This window comes from Crotalus tigris, unplaced genomic scaffold (assembly GCF_016545835.1).
Source record: "Crotalus tigris isolate CLP2741 ecotype Arizona unplaced genomic scaffold, ASM1654583v1 scf7180000017800.2534000, whole genome shotgun sequence".
Classification (NCBI taxonomy): Eukaryota; Metazoa; Chordata; class Lepidosauria; order Squamata; family Viperidae; genus Crotalus; species Crotalus tigris.
Genome location: NW_024096645.1, coordinates 1,654,411 through 1,676,061, shown reverse-complemented (window position 1 = coordinate 1,676,061; position 21,651 = coordinate 1,654,411). Strand labels below are relative to the sequence as shown.

At 39.5% G+C, this 21,651-nt stretch overlaps 1 protein-coding gene across 1 annotated transcript; it reads right to left on the bottom strand.

Moving 5' to 3' along the window:
• Positions 1-386: 386 nt before the first annotated feature.
• RRP9 (ribosomal RNA processing 9, U3 small nucleolar RNA binding protein) lies at positions 387-21,427 on the bottom strand. The gene is made up of 15 exons (XM_039342633.1): positions 21,170-21,427; positions 20,625-20,707; positions 20,132-20,232; positions 18,110-18,177; positions 16,026-16,067; positions 10,362-10,488; positions 9,203-9,327; positions 8,531-8,623; positions 7,476-7,576; positions 6,465-6,599; positions 5,094-5,156; positions 4,861-5,006; positions 3,034-3,113; positions 1,320-1,393; positions 387-571 (listed from the first exon to the last, which is right to left on the bottom strand). Exons 1-15 carry the CDS (start codon positions 21,254-21,256, stop codon positions 466-468), a joined length of 1,431 nt encoding a protein of 476 aa, XP_039198567.1. The 5' UTR covers positions 21,257-21,427; the 3' UTR covers positions 387-465.
• Between the last annotated feature and the right edge of the window lie 224 nt (positions 21,428-21,651).

Genomic DNA, 21,651 nt, shown 5'->3' with positions numbered 1-21,651 from the left:
CTATATATGCCTGCTGAAGAAAACTTAAGTCCTAGTGGACAATTTTTTCTTCTTCTAATAAAATGCATATAATTGTATTGTTAGTTCCCAAATGGAGAAAACAGAGATCACGATTGCCAGAATAGATTTGAATTGCCAAAGACTACAGAGCTTGAAATAGATGTCTTACCTGACTCAGGGACTGAAAAAGTCTGATGCTGAACAGAATGGTTGAGCTAACACAAAATGCTAATCCAAGCTCAAGGAAGTCATTTTATGGTTTAAAGCAAAATGTAAATTGTTTCACAGTTTCCAGAAGAACATTAAGAGACTAGAGTGATTTATATGGATACAGTGAATAACAATACAGTGAAATAAAGATGAAAAAAATCAAAATGACCTCTAAGTTCTGTGAAAAACACAAAAGATAGCTTTAATGTATAGGATAATACATGAAATATGAGCATGATTTGCAGAAAGAAAACATTAGGAGCCTTCAGATGATTTCTGTGAATTGCCTGCTGTGGTCTTCTTGAGTGGGATAATGCAGATACTATTCTTGGCCTCTTTAATCCTCCACCAACGACCCAACCTGAAACACAACCCAGAAAAAAATAAAGTATCTGCTTATGAAACATTCTGTTGGCCAGCTTGAATAGGAAGTCTACAAAAGGGCTGAAGGAAACATTTCACCATTCATATATGCCAGTAGTTATTCTGCAAAATGTACACATTTCAGAAAAAAAACCAAAAAATTACAATAGGACAAACGGTAAGACACTGACAAGGCTGGACTTAAAAGTATTAATAAAAAGGACAGTTCTTTCTTTCATGTGTTTTCACAGCAGGGTTTTTATATCTCAACCCAAAAATCTGGAAAAGGCAGTCAATTTCACAGCTCTTATTGTTCTCTAGTCTGAATGAAAGCTCACTGTTTTGTTTTGATCCTTGCAACAAAAAAACCCAGCTTTGCCTACTATTTGGTATTAATGCATGGGAGAGCTACTCTTGTGATTAGCTAAGTCAGAGTACTTAAGGAAAGGATGTGGTCTCTCTGCCCTGCCCAACGGTCTCCCCCTGTTAAGGTGAATACTTAAATCCCTATTTGGGAGTTCATCAACATTTCCTACATTATCACCTGCCAATGGCACTTCCAGAAATAATTTCTACTAAAAGATTTTTTAGGCGACCCTAAATCTCGACACCGTGCCTATGTTCTCAGGAAAGCTTGAGGTAACAGATTAGGACACTTTTTAACAGAGTACATTCAGCCTTAAATCTGGAAGAGAATATCTGGAAGAGAATTTTTGCCAATGTGAATACAATCCAGGTTCACATACCTGTGTTCCTGCCCGACTCCAGCAACTAGGAAGTTTCCTGAATTGGCAAATTTCAAGCCATTAACAAAACCGATCTGAAAAAGAAACAATTTTTTTTAAAAAAATCTGGTAATTGTTTTTCCTGCTTGGGAAACTGGTTAAATGTTATTCTTTAAGTCTTCGACCTCTATTTGGATAACAACAGAAAGAGATTTTCACTTGGCAACCATAAGGAGTCAGTTAACTATATGGGTCCCAGTTATGAGTTGCTAGAAATTTGAAAAAGGGGTCCATATGAAGAGGAGGAGATAAGGAGATAAGGATGAATGAACTTTTCATTTGGTTACAGAAATGAAGACCTCCTGCTCCATCCCATTCTCCAGATCAGGGGTGTCAAACTACCGGCCCACGGGCCGGTTTCATCATACCAGACCCGCACCCACCCCATTGCCGGTAATGGCGAAAAAGCTCCGATACGTCGCGCAACATCACGTGACATCGCGAGTTTGACATGCCTGCTCTAGATGCTGGGAAGCTCCTTTCCCAGATCAAGACCAGACTTTGCAGCAACCTGCCAATCAACCGATGGCACTTATAGGCAACAGTCACTAAAGGGCTGCAGGTGATTAAGAAAACCAAAATCATGGCATCCGGCCCTCTCAATTCCTGGCAAATAGATGGGGAAGAAATGGAGGTAGTGACAGATTTTATTTTTCTGGGCTCCAAGATCACCTCAGGTGGGGACTGCAGCCAAGAAATTAAAAGACGCTTGCTCCTGGGGAAGGAAAGCTATGGCAAATCTAGACAGCATACTAAAAAGCAGAGACATCACCCTGCCAACAAAAGTGCGTATAGTCCAGGCCATGGTTTTCCCAGTTGCAATGTATGGCTGTGAAAGTTGGACCATAAGAAAGGCTGAGCGCAAAAGAATTGAGGCTTTGAACTATGGTGCTGGAGAAGACTCCTGCGAGTCCCTTGGACTGCAAGGCGTTCAAACCGGTCAGTCCTAGAAGAGATCAACCCCGACTGCTCTTTAGAAGGCCAGATCCTGAAGTTGAAACTCAAATACTTTGGCCACTTAATGAGAAGGAAGGACTCACTGGAGAAGGGCCTAATGCTGGGAAAGATTGAGGGCAATAAAAGAAGGGGACGACAGACAATGAGATGGCTGGATGGAGTCACTGAAGCAGTAGGTGTGAACTTAAATGGACTCCAGAAGATGGTAGAGGACAGGAAGACCTGAAGGAACGTTGTCCATGGGGTCACAATGGGTCGGACACGATTTCACAATTAACAACAACAATTTTCTGTATCAGGTTAAGTGTTCTTGACTGCCCAAAAGGAAGTTTTGGGGTCTAATTGTTGGGCTATACTGCACTATGGACTAGCTTCCATGAGGTACTGAGGAAGAAATCAGATATACACAGGACTAATCATTCAAGTAGATTCCTGTAACGTTCAAAACATTTCATCTACACTGCGTAACCTTGAACTCCTTAGGAAGACCCCTGGAACAGTTAAACCTGTGACAGAAGAAGAACAGGCTGAGAGAAAAGTGTAACTAAAACTATCAAGGTAAGCCCTGCATGGAGTACCCAGGTTCACTACAACTGCAACAATTCCACAGTATTATTTCCTTTTGCTCCCCCTGTTTCGTAAATTAGTTTAATATGAATCTCAAACTAGAAAAGTTTAAATGGGAAGTTAAGCTCACTGCTCAAAGCAGCTTCCTCACCAAGGGAATCTCAAAGAGGCGCTCCAACTTCCGAAATCCTTCTCCACACTTCCACAATTTCACACTGGCACTGTGGGAACCTGCCAAAAGCAGAACATATAATGTTTTTAAAATGTCCACGTTCAGTCTGAAGGCTTTAAAAACTCTAGTTCAGTGAGGTTTTCCTAACTTTTTCAAGGGATGCTCTTGAATCTAAAACTAGAGATTAATGGATAAACCTCGATCTAACTTTTATCCTCCCTATTTTATTATTATAACTATTGCCATTATTACCCCGATGATCATAAAATAAACATGAGAACTTTTAGTATACAATATACCATATACAAATACACAGCATGTCATTCTAAAAAGTACAGCAGCTACCTATTATTCTAGCTAAAAAGTAGTCTGGTGCCTTTTAGCCATAATAGAATAGAATTATATGCTATTTATTTGTACTAGGAACACACAGCTAATCAATACCACTAAGATTTCATTTCAGATCATCACTCTAGCCATGGACCACACTTCTATGAAGTGAGTATGACTCAGGCCAAAACCATATTTTTAATGCATTTATTTATTTAATTTTATTATTTCCCATGCATTTAATCATTTTCTCTTTCTGACAGTTTAAGAATTATAAGTCAGCAATAAATTTTGGAGCCAATCTTGTGGCTGTTCCCATGGCTGTGGGAAATGCAAGACTATCTGGTTCTCAGTCTGTGCTTCCGTGATATGTTTAATAAGAATAAACTACTGATCCAAATTTATAAATCCAAGCATTTATCTAAAATCGTTATTATCCTCTGACATCAAGACCAAGACATCAGAGCCCTGGTGGTGCAGTAGTTAGAATGCAATATTGCAAGCAAACTCTGCCCGTAGCCTGGAGTTTGATCCTGACAAGACTCAAAGTAGACTCAGCCTTCCATCCTTCTGAGGTCGGTAAAATGAGGACCCAGATTATTGGAGGTAATTCGCTAACTCTGTGCTATAAAGCACTATGGCAGGGATAGGCAATCTTGGCTCTTTTATGACTCGTGGACTTCAACTCCCAAAATTCCTGAGCCAGCCATGCTCAGGAATTCTGGGAGTTGATGTCCACGAGTCATAAAAGAGCCAAGGTTGCCTGCCCCTGCATTACGGAGTATTATGTAAGTCTATTGCTATCAGAACTCCGAAACTAATGGAATTCAAAGCAAAGATTTGGGATATCAGAATGCCTCTAACCAGAGACACATCCTGGCCCCAGAAAACCTGAAACAGCAAAGTTAGAGCAATGAACACCTCGAATATTATTTACAAGTATCTTGGAATGTCGATTGATTGCTACGAATCAGAAGATTATTTAAAAAAAATATGGTGGCAGGACAATCATGTACATGTCTACTTAGAAATAAGCTCCACCATAAATAACAGGATACACTTCAAAGTACTTATACATATTTTATTTATTTATTTATTTATGAGACTTATATACCGCTTTAAGTGCAAGCACTCTCTAAGCGGTGTACACCAGTAAGCAATGTATATATATATTTACATTGCCCCCAACAATCTGGGTCCTCATTTTACCTACCCCGGAAGGATGGAAGGCTGAGTCAACCTTGAGCCGGTGAGATTTGAACCGCTGACCTCCTGAACACAGTCAGCTAAAGTGGCCTGCAGTACTGCACTCTAACTGCTGCGCCACCTCGGCTCATATGATTTTACCTAGAACTGTATAAAGGATTTTAAGCTGAAATGCTGCACTGGTTTTTTACTAATATCAGAAAAAAGAGCATCATCAGGTTTCCTAGCCCCAAAGGCAACAGAAAAAAGAAGACAAATATCTCATGGCACCTGTTGCTACGAGGTCACTGTTCAGCAAAGCAGCAACTGAAGATATCCAAAATGGCTGTTCCAGGCCCTGTGTGCCATGAAAACCGTGGGCTTGCTTCACTACTGCTAGCGGTTTCTTTTTGGAGAGACCCCAGAGGGCAACTGACCTTAGAGACAAAATCACAATCATTACATATCACGTGGCGATCAGTTGATTTTACTTTTACCGAGTTACAGTTTCAAAGTATACTCACCCATCATCTGCACCAGACACCATGTGCTCTTCATTGATGAGCTGGATGCAGTCAATTGAACCCCTAATGGGAAAAAGAAAACCATACTTACAGCTATTTAATCAGCAATGCAAATAATCGATGTTGCTAGTAATCACTTTATGCTGCATGCTTCAGGGCATTTTTAATAATGAAAGACACTCAACATTTTAATGGTATTGTAAAAAGGTGAAAAATGCAAGATATTTCAAGCATTCCCTTGATAGAGAGATCTTCCTATTACAGAGATCAGGCATTCAAATACCAGCCATCCAGCCTAGAAAAATCATCTTCAACCAGAAAATCTGCCAGCATCCAGTAACTTGTTCTGTATCCTCTAGAGCAGGGGTATCAAATTCCTGGCCCGCGGGCCAAACACGTCATCTGGAAGCCATGCTCACCCCATGGCCGGCAATGGCAAAACTGTCCCAATACATTGCGCGACATCACGTGACGTCGCAAGTTTGACATGTCTGCTCTAGAGCTCTCCACAAGTATATTGCAAAACCCTGCACTCCTAACTTTTAACAAAAACCAATAAACAAGCCCAAAATATTGGGCATGACTGTGCATAGTTTAAAAATGATTCAGAAGAGATTCTTCAGCACATATGGAAGCCAAAAAAAGCTTGCACACAAGCTTGAAAAACGCTTCAGCTGCTTTAAAGAGTTACACTTCCAAATTCTCATTTTTGAAACATACACAGCCCTGGAAAAGTTTTAAAAAGTGAATTTCTCACTTGCAAAAAGAGGGCCTGTCCCTATTTCATGAGATACTTTTTTTGTGTGTACTGAGCAATATAAAGATTATATTTCACCAGAGTGTCCATTTTATGTACAAAAAGTGATTCACATTCGCATAACAGGTGAAAAATCACATGAATTGGAGAAAGTGTTGGTTCTGTTTGTTGGGAAAAGTTCAACTCAAAAACAATGCTTTCCTGACTATGCCATTTCCTCTTCTAGTTCTAGTACTTCGCTTCATCTTACTTCATCTCAGATCTCACATCATTCTTAAAATTCCCTCAAATCTTCTCGGATTAATTGGATGGAGATACAAGATAACAGCAAAGTATAAAGTATAGATTCACCCAGTTCCAGGAGAGGATTAAAAAGAATGCAAGAAGTTCTTTAGAAGATCTAAAGACAATTTGATCACATGAATGAAAACTACAGCTGAGCACAGCCTAATTTCAAAGAGTCATTCATCACTGCATTTAGATTTGATAATAATAGAGAAGCAACAAAGCACAATTATTATTATTCCTCTGTTATATGCTGCATATAGATTTCCCTTCCTGAAACAACACACTTTGTAAAAGGAGCCTGAAGAGGCAGTGATTCTCACACTTACTGATGACCATAAAATACAAGTTGGGCTTCCTCAGGGATTTTCCAGATTCTGACAGTGCCATCTCTCCCTCCTGATGTGACACAGCACTCCCGGCTCAGGCTATCCAGGCCCGTGATCACATCCTGATGACCAAACCTTGGGAGAAAAGAGGATGAGGATTCAATTATGGCCTGCCTAATGCTTGAGAATCCAGTATTTCAGTTGGGTATATTGCAAGTTACTGTGTACGTGCTAACATATTCGGCAAATCCTGGCCCTCTGAATGGCCACGTGAATAAAAGGGGAATGGAGTTTGTTTCCTTTAAAAGCTTTGTTACAAGAACATATAAACTCCCTCGTTTATCATTGCTTCGTACCAATGAGGACCTGTAGTTCATCCTGTCAAGATGAACTTGGGCATCTTTCTCTAAGCTGATCGCTTCAAGTTCCATTGGGACAGCAACTCCATGAATTCCCAGCCAAAAATCCCCACATTGTTTAGAGCAGTGTTTCCCAAACTTGACAATTTTAAGGCATGAGGACTTCAACTCCCAGAATTCCACAGCCAGCGTTGCTGGCTGTGGAATTCTGGGAGTTGAAGTCCACATGCCTTAAAATTGTCAAGTTTGGGAAACACTGGTTTAGAGCAATGTTTCTCAACAACATTAAATTGTATGGACTTCAACTCCAATGATTCATTTATCCAGCACACTGGCTAGCAGAATTCCGGGAGCTGAAATCCATGTATCTTAAACGTTGCTAAAATTGAGAAACACTGGGCTAGAGATCCTGAAATCCGGAAGGCCTCAATTCGGGGAAATCTAGTCTGGAGAAACCCTACTACCGTGTTGGGAAAAAAACGAGTTGATAAGAGTTCCTCTGTAAAAAGGAATTGCCGTATCAATGTATTAATGATACATTCATTCTGCCTCCTGTCATCTCTGATCTTCATAGAACGTACTTTGCACAGATCAGAAACATGCTATGTGCCTATCACTAATTCTGCACGTATGCTAAAAAACTGTTCCTTACAAGGTTTCAACATATGCATTCTCTGCCACGTTCCACACTTTGACGGAGCGGTCATGGGAGGCGCTGTACAGCTGGTGAGTGCCCTTGCGGAAAGAAAGGCCCTAAAAGGGAAAAAGCATGAAGAGAGGAAGACATGGGATGAGACGGGCACAAAGGCAGGCAGGATTAATCTTGGATTTCTCTACCTCATCCAATCTAATTGTCCCAGAGGGAAATGTGGATTTCTCTATTAGAGAGTGAACAGCCCATACAAAGTACAGGTGGAATAACTTGTTTATTGAAACAAGAAAATAAATATGTTTGTTGCAGTACTCATTGTACTTTAAGTCAAGGTTTTCATGTTTGTAATGAGGGGGAGGGTAAAGAGGAGAGGGATGCAAATTTTTGCATCCATTCCCCGTATTTAAAAAAAAAAAATATTTTGCTTTCCTACGATACAGACAATTTAAAAAAGAATATATGAGTTAAAAAATAATATTACCGTAAATGCCGGCGTATCAGGCGACTTCCGCGAGCGCTGAAATAGGCGCCAAAGACGGGGGTCGTCTTATACGCCAAGTCATCTTATACGCCGGAAATACTGGTAGTTTCCGGCGTATAAGATGACGTTCTAGGAATGCGGCCTGGCTATAAAGACGGGGGTCGTCTTATACGCCGGGTCGCCTTGTACGCCAGCATTTACGGTACTGTAGAAAAATCTATGCAGCAAAAAGATTCAAATCATTTTGGCGGATGGATGATTGAGGAGTGCAAGTTGTTTCTGCCAATCATTTTCCAGATTGCTGTAAAAAAATTTCAACTGTTAAAATTCTTTTTTAAAGACATACTAGTAGGATCCAGAAAAACATTCCCCTATATCGGGGGTGTCAAACTCGCAACATCACATGACGTGTCGGGACGTATCGTGACTTTTTTTCCCATTGCCGGCAATGGGGTGGGCGCGGTTTCGGCATGACGCATCCGGCCTGTGGGCTGGCAGTTTGACACCCCTGCCCTATATCCTGACTGAACTTTATCTATAAATAGGAATACCTCTAGTGGTTGTGGTCTCTTACCGATACAGTATCACGATGGCCTGTGAACTTATAGAGGTGTTTGCAGGTTGCAGCTTCCCAGATCATGATGAGTTTGTTCCTGTCACCTGTGGCCTAGAAACAACACAAAAAGACTCTGCTTAATTCTCTCCTCTTCTATCACATTACACACACATTCTGTTTAGTAATAATGGCTCTATTGTTACAGAAACTCAGCTGTCACAGCCTTCTGGACAAAACTTATTTTAATGCCTTAATATTTTCTTTACAGTAGCATGACTCAAACATCTCATTCTTTAACTGCCTTTTAGTTTGGTTTTGGTGTTGAGAAAAGGAGTCCAGCTGGAATAAACAACTGAACTGCCTGGAGCAAAAAGGGAGATTGCCTGTCTATATGAATGGAGGTGCCTACTGTAACCATTGATTAGATTCAGGGAAATTTCCTCAAGATACACAGATTCTACAGCACTGAACAGGCTGAATGTATAACCCACATATCAACAGTTAGTTGATATAGGAGGATCTATTGAACATAATTTAGAGAACTATGAAGAAGAATCTCTCTACTGTACTAAAAGATCACCATCACCACCACAGAGGAGAAAACAAACTTCAAAACTTTCTGCCAACACTGCTAGAATTGGGTGGAATTGATTTCTCTTTCTCTTCTGCATAGCAGAAGATTCTTCTTACCAGAAATTTGCCATCCGACGAGACAGCCATTGAAATGATATGTGCGGTATGTCCAACATGGCTGCCCTCTGCCCCCTTTTTTCCTCCACGTATCAGATGGAGCTTCTTTCCACTCTCAACATCCCCTGCAGCATAAAGATGCTCAAGTCAGGTTTCAAATGTTAGAATTCTTTTTTGACACTTTAAAGTAAGCTAGAAAACGGAAAATTATTTTAGCAAAATCCATAATTTGAGAAAAAAAGTATCTTCCATCATTTGTCAATTGCCTCAAAAACATGAATAAGTGACTCAGGAACTGCACTTCATTCACTTCAACTGCAAATATACTAAAGTTCAGAAAAGGACACAGATATGTTAAGAATGATGTTAGTCAGATCCTGCTCGCTCTCCAGACCCAAATTAATTTATTAATAATTACTTCTGCCAATTCCATATTCCCAGTAACTTTTGCTGAACTTTGCTGCTCGCCACACCAAGATCTACAGTACTAAAGAATTAAAATTTACAAAAGTGATCCAAGTGAAGGCCAAGCTAATCTTTTCATAGAGGCCAACCTAACTTCAATATCTCATAAACAAGCTGGCTTGATGCACTGCGCTGCAATCTACATCCAGAGAGATAATTCAATTTTTCAGGCATTTCCAGAAGACCGGAATATTTAGGGACAAACCTAATTTCTAAAGGGAAGCTGTAAAGCCTATATGAGCCATACCTCCCCCCCCCCGATTATTACTTCTATTATTATTACTGGGGAAATGACACCATTACTAGGGAAATGACACATCCCTCTGTCCTCTGATTGAAAGTTAATGTTTTCTTCTATTGAGTGTTTATTTATGCCAAGTTAGGTTGCAGCTTTCTACCATCTCTCTCCCTGGCAATTATTAAATGTTTGCTACAATCCCAAGTTTCTATACAGTAATTAAAATTGGAAGATTGATTACACAAATAAGTTAAACATATCAAAATAGCTTGATAATACATCAGTGGAAAGGAGCATGTTAAGAATAATGCACTTATAAAAATATATGCTGATTCCAATACTTGGCCCATCAGCATTTGGAGTTGGCTCTCCATTATTCCAATACTGATTTATTCAGTCCAGGCAATGCCTCTTCTTTCTTGTAGTTTATCTTTTTTTGCAGAAAATAAAACTTACATTTGATGATCGAACAGTCTTTGGATGCAGAGAAAATATATTTGTCATCTGGTGAAATGACTAGGCAGGTGATGGGCAACTGGTGACCTCGTAGTATCTTGATGTCAGATAGGTCTGGAGGCAGCAACTATTCAGAGAATACCAATTACATCAGCATTCCAAACCAAAGTTACAAGTGAAAAAAATAGCAGTTTATCAACTTGCCCAGTGCTGAGATACCACTGAAGTTTATGACACAGTGATAACTAGAATTTGATTGCCTAGTTTTCAACAACTGTGCTTCACCACAGAAGTAGAATCTATTTAATTGATCTACCCCAGATGGCTAACGGATCCTGTCAGCTTTCTGATGGAGCTAGGGGTTACTTCTAAAGCATGAATGCACAGTTTAACTAAGGCCTTAAGCACAACCTCAGTCTTGAATGAGTCTTCTTTTGGCAGCCTCTCTCTGTTTATGAGTTCCAGAGGCCCTCTGGAAGATAAAATGGTAGAAGGGATGCCTGGAGTGCTGCTGGAGAAGGTCAGAGAGAATTTAGCCAACATGTGTAAAAGTGTCTAAGTCTCTAGGACCATTTGTATATTAGATTCATGTTTCTCTTGGCCTTCTGAAAGTCTTCTGGGAGAAAATATGTCATGGGTCAAGGCAGAATTCATCCGTTTCAGGAAGGTGGTACCTCCTGCACTGAACAAGATAGTGGTCTGTCTTCATGAAACCATTGCTGCTTACAGTGCTAATGAACAATTTTTGTCTACACTTTATTTTTTTCCTTTTGGGCTTGTGAGAATATTGGACTATAGCAGTGGTGGTGAACCTATGGCACGTGTGCCAGAGGCAGCACTTGGAGCTCTCTCTGTGGGGACACTTGCTGTTCTCCCAACCTCTCTTCCCCCACGACCCCCTCCTCACCAGCAGCTCCCCTGGAGGAGAGTCGCCCCTGAGCGTGGCCCACACGGAGCAGTGCAGCCAAGGACATGGCAGCCAGGCAGTGTAGACAAGACTCAGGCCTCACGCCCCATCACGCACAGTTGATGCTGTGGGGCGCGGGCAGAGGGTCTGGCCGCCATGGCGCTGCTGGGCTGCCTGGGCGATCTGTGGCGGGCCCTGGAGGCAGTGAGTGGCCCTGTGGGCAGGCAGGGTGGGGGACGAGGTAGGGGCGGGGCAAGGGGTGGAGCAGGGGCAGGGCCAGTTTTTGGGCACTCAGTCTCTAAAAGGTTCGCCATCACTGGACTATAGTTTCAGAGGAAATGGGTTATCTCAACTTTCTTCAATCTGGTTTCAGAACTGGATACTGCAGTGAGATGGTATTGATCGCATTTGAGGATAATCTCTGATGGGATCAGGATGGTAATGGTACATCCGATCTGCTGCTGCTTTATCTCTCTGTGGCCTTTTCTATTATAAATCATTATATCCTTCCGGACTAGCTCAAGATAGGAGTGAGAATGGGGGCATAATACTGCAGTGGTTTTCATTCTAGAGGAGATTTCAGTTTGTATTAGTGAGGGAAAGAGGTCCACTCTGTTTTACAGTTTTCCTCAGGACTTTCTCTCCATTCATATTTAATGTATGCATAAAGCTACTAGGTAAGCCTATCCACCAGCACAGGATTAGATATCAACAGTATGCCTTTGAAAGTTACTCAGAAATTGGACTTCCAGTTTTGTGTCGTAGCGAGACGGATGCAGGAAGGCAGGGCTCTGCCTTCCGCGTCTGATTTTGCTCTGCTGGGGGCCCTAAAAAGGGTCTAAAGTCACCCCAAAGAGGCGATGAAGAAGGAGGGGTGTCTCGTCGATCACGGAGAGATGGCGATCTTTCCATTCGATCTGAGAAAAGCCCTCCAAACTGGCAGGAGAAAGACTGGCTACATTTCTATAGCCAGCCATTAGCTGCTGACAACTGAAGAAGAAAAGCATTAATTAGCACATCGTAAACAGCATGTTTGGAAATGGGTGGGAATATTGATCCTTTCTTTACTATTTTACAACTGAATTTCCTGGGAAAGGATCCCAAGAAGCTAAAAACCACTGAATGTGAATGGAAGTGGCATTTTAAATTCTATGGGGGACAGAAATATACAATATTGAAGTGGAAATAACATAAAGCTACAGTTTTGAAATTTGAGAACTGAGATAATTGTTAACATTTTCTCTTTGGAAAAAAACCAAAACACTGAGGTGAAATATAAGAAATCAATCCTTTGTCTTAAGAGTGGAAAATGGATTTTGAATGACATCTAGTGGTCACTAGCTTCCTGGCTATAACTAGCTTCCTGGCTGTTTGGTGACTCCTAGCTTAAGGAAGAACAGCTGGCAATAAACAAAAATATTTTGGTATACTTATCACCCTGACCTTTTTGGACTATAAACACCTACTGACCTTGGACTTTTAATCTCAAGAGCTAGTGGAAGAGAAGAAAAAATCTGACCTTTGATTACGTCTGGCTAGGAGAAACTTGTGAGCTGTTTTCATTGTGGATTATAACCTTGCCTGACTGACAATTTTTGGATGCCTGAGACAAAGGATCTCTATAAAATGTTGCTTTTGGGACTGGACCTGTATTCTGGAATCTATTGGATTATAAAGGCTACATATAAAGACCAGAAATTAGGGGAAACTTTGTTCAAGTCTTACGAGACTGGTGATATTAGAGGATCTCCAGGAATGATGCCTCAAGAAAAAATAAACACCTTTCAGAAGGAAATATACTCTACACTACAACTAATTCACCAACCAATTGTTGCATACAAAGAGGACATAAAAAGAAACAATAATGAGACTAAAAATAATTTAGATAATATAAATGAGCAAATTTCCAAATTACAACTAGAAAGTTTCCACAACTAGAGACAACGACTACAAAGTATGAACGAATAAACCAGAGATTGGAAGATGAAGCAGAGGAAATGGACCTAGAGACGGAAGAGATGAAAGAAGGGAAATATAAACTAACATACACAAATAAATTACTGCAAGACTTACCCATAACAATGAAAATGCAAAAGACCCTTTACCCTGCAAGATGCACCTGATGACAAGGAAGAAGATTTTGGGGAATGAAACATAGAGCTGTCAGGGGAAATGTTACAATTTGAGAGACAAAAGATGAGGGGAGAAATTGAGGAAGAAGGAAGGTGGGAATTGCTTAAGGAACATAAATTAGGGGAACTTCCCCCCCAAAATACCTTACCTAAATTGTCTTCCTCATGTCAAGCAACTTTCATAAGAAAAGACAGAAAATTCCTAGGTGATTTAATTGCCTTGGCTTAGAAAGCTACTTGGCAAAGAAAGCAAGCGAGTGTTAGATTTAAAAAATAGAAGATTTGACCTATTAAAGAGGCATCATATGTTTAAATACTTGTTTGAATATGTCTAAAAGAACAGATGACCCTTAGATATAATTAGACTTTTATAATGAAAGATATGATTTAGAATTAAAATAGCATTTTTTTTCTTTTTTTGATATGGGAAATATGAAAATAGGAGGATTGGTATGAATAAAATTTTTAGCTACATAAATGGAATTAATATTGAGAAAATCATAACTGACAAAGATACTTTAAGATACTGCTTCAGACAGGAAGACAGTTCAGAGAGTGGTGAGGATGGCTGAAAAGATCGTTGGCAGTTTACTCCCTTCCATCCACGACATAGCACATAAGTGTTGCTTGAGCAGGGTCCGCAACATTGTCTGGGACACTACACATTCTCTTCACGACCTGTTTTCCTTGTTACCTTCTAGGAAGAGGCTCTGTGGTAGTTGAAGCAGAACATCCAGATTCAGTCACAGCTTTGCTCCATTACAGTATTAACCTTCTGAACTCTAAAGCTTCCTTCTTCCGTTATGTATTCAAGATGGACAATGATTAATATTTATGTTACTTATATGTAAGGGTGTAGGTCTATACATGTTGTATATAATATGTTTTAAATGTGTGTTATGTATATGTACACTTTGAGAGCAAGCAACTAAATTTCATTTTTAATGTGTGCCATTGTGCCCACAGGGAAAAAAATGACAATAAAGGTTATCTAATCTAAAAATCTACTTTAAATATTGATGGGAAATTAAACTTTAACAAGAGCATGAAAAACAGGATATTGATTTATGAATTGATATTATTGTTATTTGTACAATATTAGTAAAATATGATGAAGTTTATATCTAGCTTTATATACATCAATAGTACCAAGAATTGTAATTGTGTAATGAGGGGGAAATGGAAAAAATATAGGGAAGAAAGGAGGATCAGGGAAAAAATACTGGATTGTGCAGTACTGAATAGATTTATATTGAAGAAGTTAATTTTAAATATGTGAACACAGACAACATGTTGTTTATTAAGCTCTAAGGATTGTAATTCTTAAAAATTAATAAAACTTTAAAAAAAAAGAAAAAAGAAAAGAAAATTACTCAGAAATTGCAATTGATCCAGAATGTGCTGGGGTGGGTAGTTTTGGGCACACTATAGTATGCCTCACTATTTTGGACACAACATCCACTATTTTGAGAGCTGCTGATACAGTTCTACAAGGAATTATTGAGTCTGTCATTTGCACTTCTATAACTGTCTGGTTTGGCACTGCAACCAAACAAGTCAGACACAGACTTCAATAGATAGAACTGCAGAAAAACAATTGCTACCAGTCTGCCTTCCATTGAGAACCTGTATATTGCACAAGCCAGAAAGAAGGCTATGAAAATATCTATAGACCCCTCACATCCTGGACATAAACTGTTTCAACTTCCCTCAAGACGATGTATAGGGCATTGCTTTGCTGCTTGTACCTTACAATTTATATTGTTTTACTCAGTATCCTAGTATGATTTATGTTGATTGTTTATTTAGTATCCTATGACAATCACTGAGTGTTGTATCTTATGATTTATGATATATTTTATGATTATGATCATGATTTATCACTTGTTGCTTGTATGTACACTTGAGAGCTTATGCACCAGAGACAAATTTCTTGTGTAGCCCATCACGCAATCTATAATTAATTCTATAATATTCTATTCCATTCCATTCCATGAAATTACGGAGGCAATTCAAGATGTTGATTACCACCTAAAGACCTTCAGGGCAGATAGCCAGATTATCTGTAGGACCTGTCTTCTGTTATTTCACTCTGCCCCACCAGATCCAACGGGGTGGGCATCTTTGTCCCTTGCATTACACAGTGTCATCTGTTGTGCTCCCCTATTGTGGCCCCTGTTTTGTGCAATGGCATAACCTTCAAGATCTAGATGGCTTTTATCTTGCCAGGCATTCAAGACTTGGCAGGCACTGAAGATTTGCTATGGCATTGAAGACTCAGGGATTGTCCCAGAGAATTAGATGAGCGCATCTTTAAAAAATAATTACTACATAAGCATATGAATGGCCTCGGACACAATGGGTTTTTAGAGGTTTTTTGCTTTTGTTTGTGGCTTTTAATTAAATGTTAGCTGCCCGGAATTGGGCATAAGAATAAATGTTTTAAATATAATAAATAATTTTGTCCGTAGGGCAAGAACATATAAAAACCAGCAAAATCCTGCAACAATCTCAAATAACATAAGCTGATATGTTGGCAGTGCCACATCACCTGTAGTTTGAGAAAGAATAATAATAGGTGCTTTGAAAGTCTTCACAATTGTGAAAAAAAAAGTTTCTACTTACACTGCTGGCAATTTGTCGCTGCAATTTTCCTTTCTGTTCAAGCTATTGGGGACAAATAAAATAGAATTAGATTGACTCTTGCTTCCTACTTCACAAAATACATAAATTAGGAAAAAGTACATATATGGATCACATTCTTATACCCACCTATAGCTAAATATTAAATTGGGTTAATTTCCTTTTTTTAAAAAAATGACCTTAAATTCTTCTATATGGACTTGCAAGAGTGATCACAATCTCCTTTCAGTTTTGACAAAAGAATCAGTGACTAAATGGCGATTTCTGAGATACTCACGTTTAAGAACTTCAACTCATACTTCTACCAAACTGACACTGAGAGTATCAGATTCATTACTACCTTATTGGCTTATGATTGAAAGGAAGCAAGGCAGGAAATGGTTTCCAAGGATTAGATGGGAAAAGCCCATGAAAAAGTCACTTCTCCAAAATTACTCAGCTTTTTTCAGCCTGAATTTTCTTCAGAACGGGTACAAAGATAATTGTAGATGTAAAAATGAAATCACACTACAAGTTATCAGATTACAAATGCCAGATAAATCACTACATCTTTAAACAAAGAATGAATTGAGAAGGGATGCTTAATTCACAAGAGGAAGGAAACTGTGCATATCACTTTGACTGTACAATTTCTCTGTCAAACCACTGACTTTATATCTAAAAGCCCTCACAGATACTCTTTTTGCCACTTAAACATGGACCAAGGTTAAACAAACAGGCATGCTTGTGTTTTGCATATTATTAATCTCTTTCTCTATATCCACATTCCACTAGAATTGAGCCTAGCAAGGCCTGAAGCATGGAAAGCAATGAATTCCACTACTTTCCAGTGAGAAGATACCATTTACTTCATGAGGAAGGTGCGGCTCTTTTAAGCTTTCTAATGCCCAATTCAGGATAGATAGAGGCAGAGCTTTTTTTGTCATAGAAGGCACCGGAACGGAATTCCAACACCTTTTTTCAATGGATTTTCCAGAGTTGCGTTTTTTTTCCTATTGTTGCCCTTCCTATCCTCGTTTGCTTTTGAAAATGCCCCGCTGGTGGTACAGTGCGAGTGGGGTCCCCTCCGGCGCTGTCTGCCTCCTCTAGGAGGAGCCATGAGGCGCCGGAGCACCACAGCCAGAGCGTGGCTTGATTGGCTGGGTTGGACCATGTGGTGTGGAAGTCGATGGTGGCAGTGGGAGACACATAAACATGGAGGCCAACTTTCACAAGAGGGTGAGTGAGCCTTTTGCCTTCCCTTACAGAAGGTCACCACCTGTATGTGAGGTTAAAAAGAGGCAAAGCGAGAGGAAAGAAAGGCAGCTGGCATGGAGACTTGCCCAACAGAGAAATTTTGCTGTTTCAGTTCCTTGGGTAGTTCAAAGGCTGGGATGTCTACGAAAATCTCTTTTTAGTCTTTTATACTTTATATTCAAACTGCAGAGGAGAAGAATAAGAATAAAGCCAATGTCTTGTGATTTGGGGGCATTATTATAATTAATAATAATATATATTAATTATGTATTGGTCAGATGTAAAAGTAGACCTACAGTATGAGGTTTAATCAGATCTATTTTTTAAATTGGGTTTAATTTAAAGGTAAATTAAAAGTAATCTGTTCACTGACAAAGTTTCAACTTTAATTTGTTTCAAGTCAACTTTTGAAGACAACTTCTTAAAAATAATTCAATCTTTTACAAGCAACCAAATTTTGTTTTATTGGGCCAATTTCATTCCACATAGAAAGCTGACATTTCCACTCATTAAACTAAATGGGCACGCCAATGGTAAATATCCCAACAGATTAATTTAAAATTCCTTCTTGTAATTTAAAGCCACACAGTGCATGGTAACATTAACAGTATTAACTTACCTTGAACAAAATCCTAGTCTTTTACATACACTAAAAATTGAAGGGTTTTTTTTTCAACTACAAAGGTAAACCTTGTAGGGTAGGCAAGGCAGGTTGTATGACGTGTATGAGTTCCGGCACCTTTTTTTTTTTTTTTTTTTTTTTTTTACAAAAAAAGCACTGGGTAGAGGCACCAATTTCTTTCCAGTCTACTACCTCATGTCCTACTCACCACATCTTCCTTTAATCGGCCAGCAACCAGGTCTTTCTCAAAAGCCTCTTGTTCAGCCTTTTCTTCTTCTGCCAGAGGGAAAAATCAGACATTGCTATGTTTACTTAACCAAAAAATATAATCTGAAATAAATTTCAAATCCTGAATATCCATAAGTAAAACGAATGACCAAAACCAATAGTTACCCAGTAGGATGAGGGATTTTCATCAAAAAGTATTTTGGTATCTCTAATAAGTTAAATCATCTTCTAAAACAGTTGAGAAATTGGTTTAAAAACATGTATTAAATTTCCTAGTTCATAAATTTAGGGAAACTATTTATATGCCTTCTTTACACAAAGGATAGATTTTTAAAATCTCCACACTTCTCAAGATAAATTCCCAGCCATCTTTGTTGAGACTGAACTTTTCAAACAGTTGAAAAGTTAAATAAGCAAATAAAAGTTCATAACAGGCTAAGTAGCTATTATAATTAATCTACTATTAATTATATATAGGGGAAAAACAGACTCAATTTAACCCTGGCAAAACTGAGTGGTTTCAGGTCTTGGGACTATAAGGATCTGGAAATTTACCATCTTTAATTCTGGATGGGTGACATTGCCCCAGGCAAACTCAATGTACCATCTGGAAGTCCTTTTGTACTCACAATTCCTGCTCAAAAGAGCAAGTGGCAATCTTAGATAGGTTGACTTTTATCCAATTTCATGTTGTGTGCCAGTTGTTTCTGGACCAGGAGTCCCAATGCTCATGCCCTAATAACAAGAGTTGGACAGGATCTTGGAGGTCTTCTAGTACAACCCCCTGCTCAAGCATGAGACCCTATAGCATTTCAGACAAGTTGCTGTCTAGTCTTTTCTTAAAGACTTCCAGTGATGGAGCACCCTCAACTTCCTAAGGCAAGCTGTTCCACTGGTTAATTGACCTCAGTGTTAGGAAATTTCTCCTTAGTTCTAGGTTGATTCTCTCCTTGATTAGTTGCCATCATTTCTTGTCTTGCCTTCTGGTGCTTTGGAAAATAGGTTGACCTTCTATTCTTTGTGGCAGCCCCTCAAATATTGGAACACTGATATGATGTCACCCACTAGTCCTTCTTTTCACTAGACTTGCTATACCCAATTCCCGCAACCATTCTCTACACTGAATTTCATTTTGTTGGATAGGGCCCAATGATCAAGTCTCTCAAGATTCATCTGGATCCTGAGTAACTTGATCACTGGGCCCTATCCAACAAAATCTGGATCTTGGCTATCCCTGCCAGCTTAGTGTTGTTTGCAAATTTGATGAGTTCTCCTTCTATTCCCTCATCTAAATCATTTACCTATAATGCAGTCTATAAGGATGTGCCCTTGAACCGCATCTGGAAGCTTCAACGGTATAAAATGCAGAGGCGTCGGGAGCTATGCATACATCTACAGCAGTGCAAGTTACACTTCTGCTCCGTAAACTGCATTAGCTACCAATTTGTGTCAAGGTGCAGATGAGGGCTTACAAAGCCCTACATGGCATGGGGCTGGGGTATTTGAGGGACCACCCCAACCCAATCATACCTATCCATCCCATTAGAAAGGTCATATGGTGGGTTCAAAGTCACGTGATGGGGCCAGGAGAAGAGTCTTTTCTGCTGAAGTTCCCATCTTTTTGAACATCCTCTCCTCAGAGGTAAGATTAGCCATGATCAATCTGGCGTTTTGAAGATATGGCTTTGCCACTTGGCCTGGGAATCTGGTGACATTTGTGGAGAACTTGCTAATAATTTGCACATTTAGGAAAATGAATTATGCTCTTCTACCAATTATGTTTTTAATAATCTTACTGTTTTTAATTATATTGTTTTGGAGGTTATTTTTATTGATTTGTTTTATTTTTTTAACTTTGTAAGTTGCCCAAAGTCATGATAGGCTATATAAATTTAACAGATAATTAGGTACATAGATAGAAAGACTGGTTTCATTTCATATACTAAGAATTTTAATCTGATTGTTTAACAGTCCAATTAAATCATATCTAGCTTCTCCTCACCTTGTTGGCGAAGCTGCTCCAAATATAGTTTCGCTAATCTCAGTTTCTTCTCTTGTGGTGTCTCCTCAATTTCTTCTTCTGCTTCATTTTTATTTGCTGGGCTACAAATGGAAAAGAAACAATTTACACAGAAATACTTTATATCACCTCAACAATTATCCATCAACAAGAGAAAATTACTGTCCAATTCCCTCAAAGAAAATACTTCAGTACTTTGTCCCAATCCCTAATGCAAATTTGTGCTACCTTATTCAATGTTATATTCATGGTATTCCTAAAGTACAGACTTTTGGAGTCATTAGATGCCACAAAGAACTATACTTCAGGAATCCACCACTTGTTATATTATCATGAGGTCTCATAGAGCGTTTCTCTTATTATCAGCTTCATGCAACCATCTCCATAGGAAATTCCTATGCAAATTCTTAATGTTTATGACATGATCTTCCTAATTAGAGAAAAAAAAATACCAAGGCAGTTTGGCATATCTTACACATCTGGTTCAGAATCACTAGAGATCTCTTCATTCAACTTGGAGCCAACTTTCTGCCATGCTCTTTCTTCGCCAGCAGGGACCTGGGAGTAAAAAACTTATTTTAGATCAAACCTAATTAAATAAATCTGATTAAATAAATGCCTTCACTCAGTTATTGAAAAGCTAGACAAGCAGGAACAAACAGGCTCAAATGTGTCCATTCTGATTAATACAATCCTCCCCATTAGCAGAGCACTGATCATAGGTAGCAGAAGTGGATGCATTTGCTAATCATGCTATATATTTTTATAGCACCTCAACTTCAAATTTGTCCAAATTACTTCATAATACAATCCTATTTTCATTCTAGCCTTTTTTTTCAAATCAACAAGCACGCATTACACTTTCTGACATTCACTCCTTAGAAACAGAACTAGTATTTTCTTTTCCTGAAATTCTGTTACAACTCTTGTTGCTTTCACTACTTTCCTTCTCTTCCATGACCGCTTCGCTCCCCTTCATTCGTTCGCCTGACTCCTCCCCTCCCATTTCCCTGCACCGACCTTTCGCCTCTTGCGCCCAGCTGCCGCGGCCGAAGCAGAAGCGCCGCGCTGCCTTTGCTGTCTTTTTTTCGGACCGGGGGCCGCCATGCTACCTCAGCTACTCCGGCAAATGCTTCCTACACGTGGCTCCGAGCCAACCTCCAGCACTTTCCCATTGGACGAAACCCCTTCCGGCCTTCCCCATTGGCTGGAATATTGCCGAGAAGGCCTTCTGCCTCTTCCCTCTCGTTGGTTCAAAGGAAAGGAACTTGTTCAGCTCCGTTACTACTTCGCAGGCGGCGGCGGCTGGAGATGCTGAGGTGGATACGGAATAGCGAAAGGCAGCCCTTCTCGAGGGTTTGGAGCCGTATCTACGCAATAGAACGCGGATTTTGCTGCATAAGGACAGAAGCGACGACTGCTGCCTGCAGAAACCCCAGTACAGCATTAGCAATAGCACTTAGACTTATATACCGCTTCACAGTGCTTTACAGCCCTCTCTA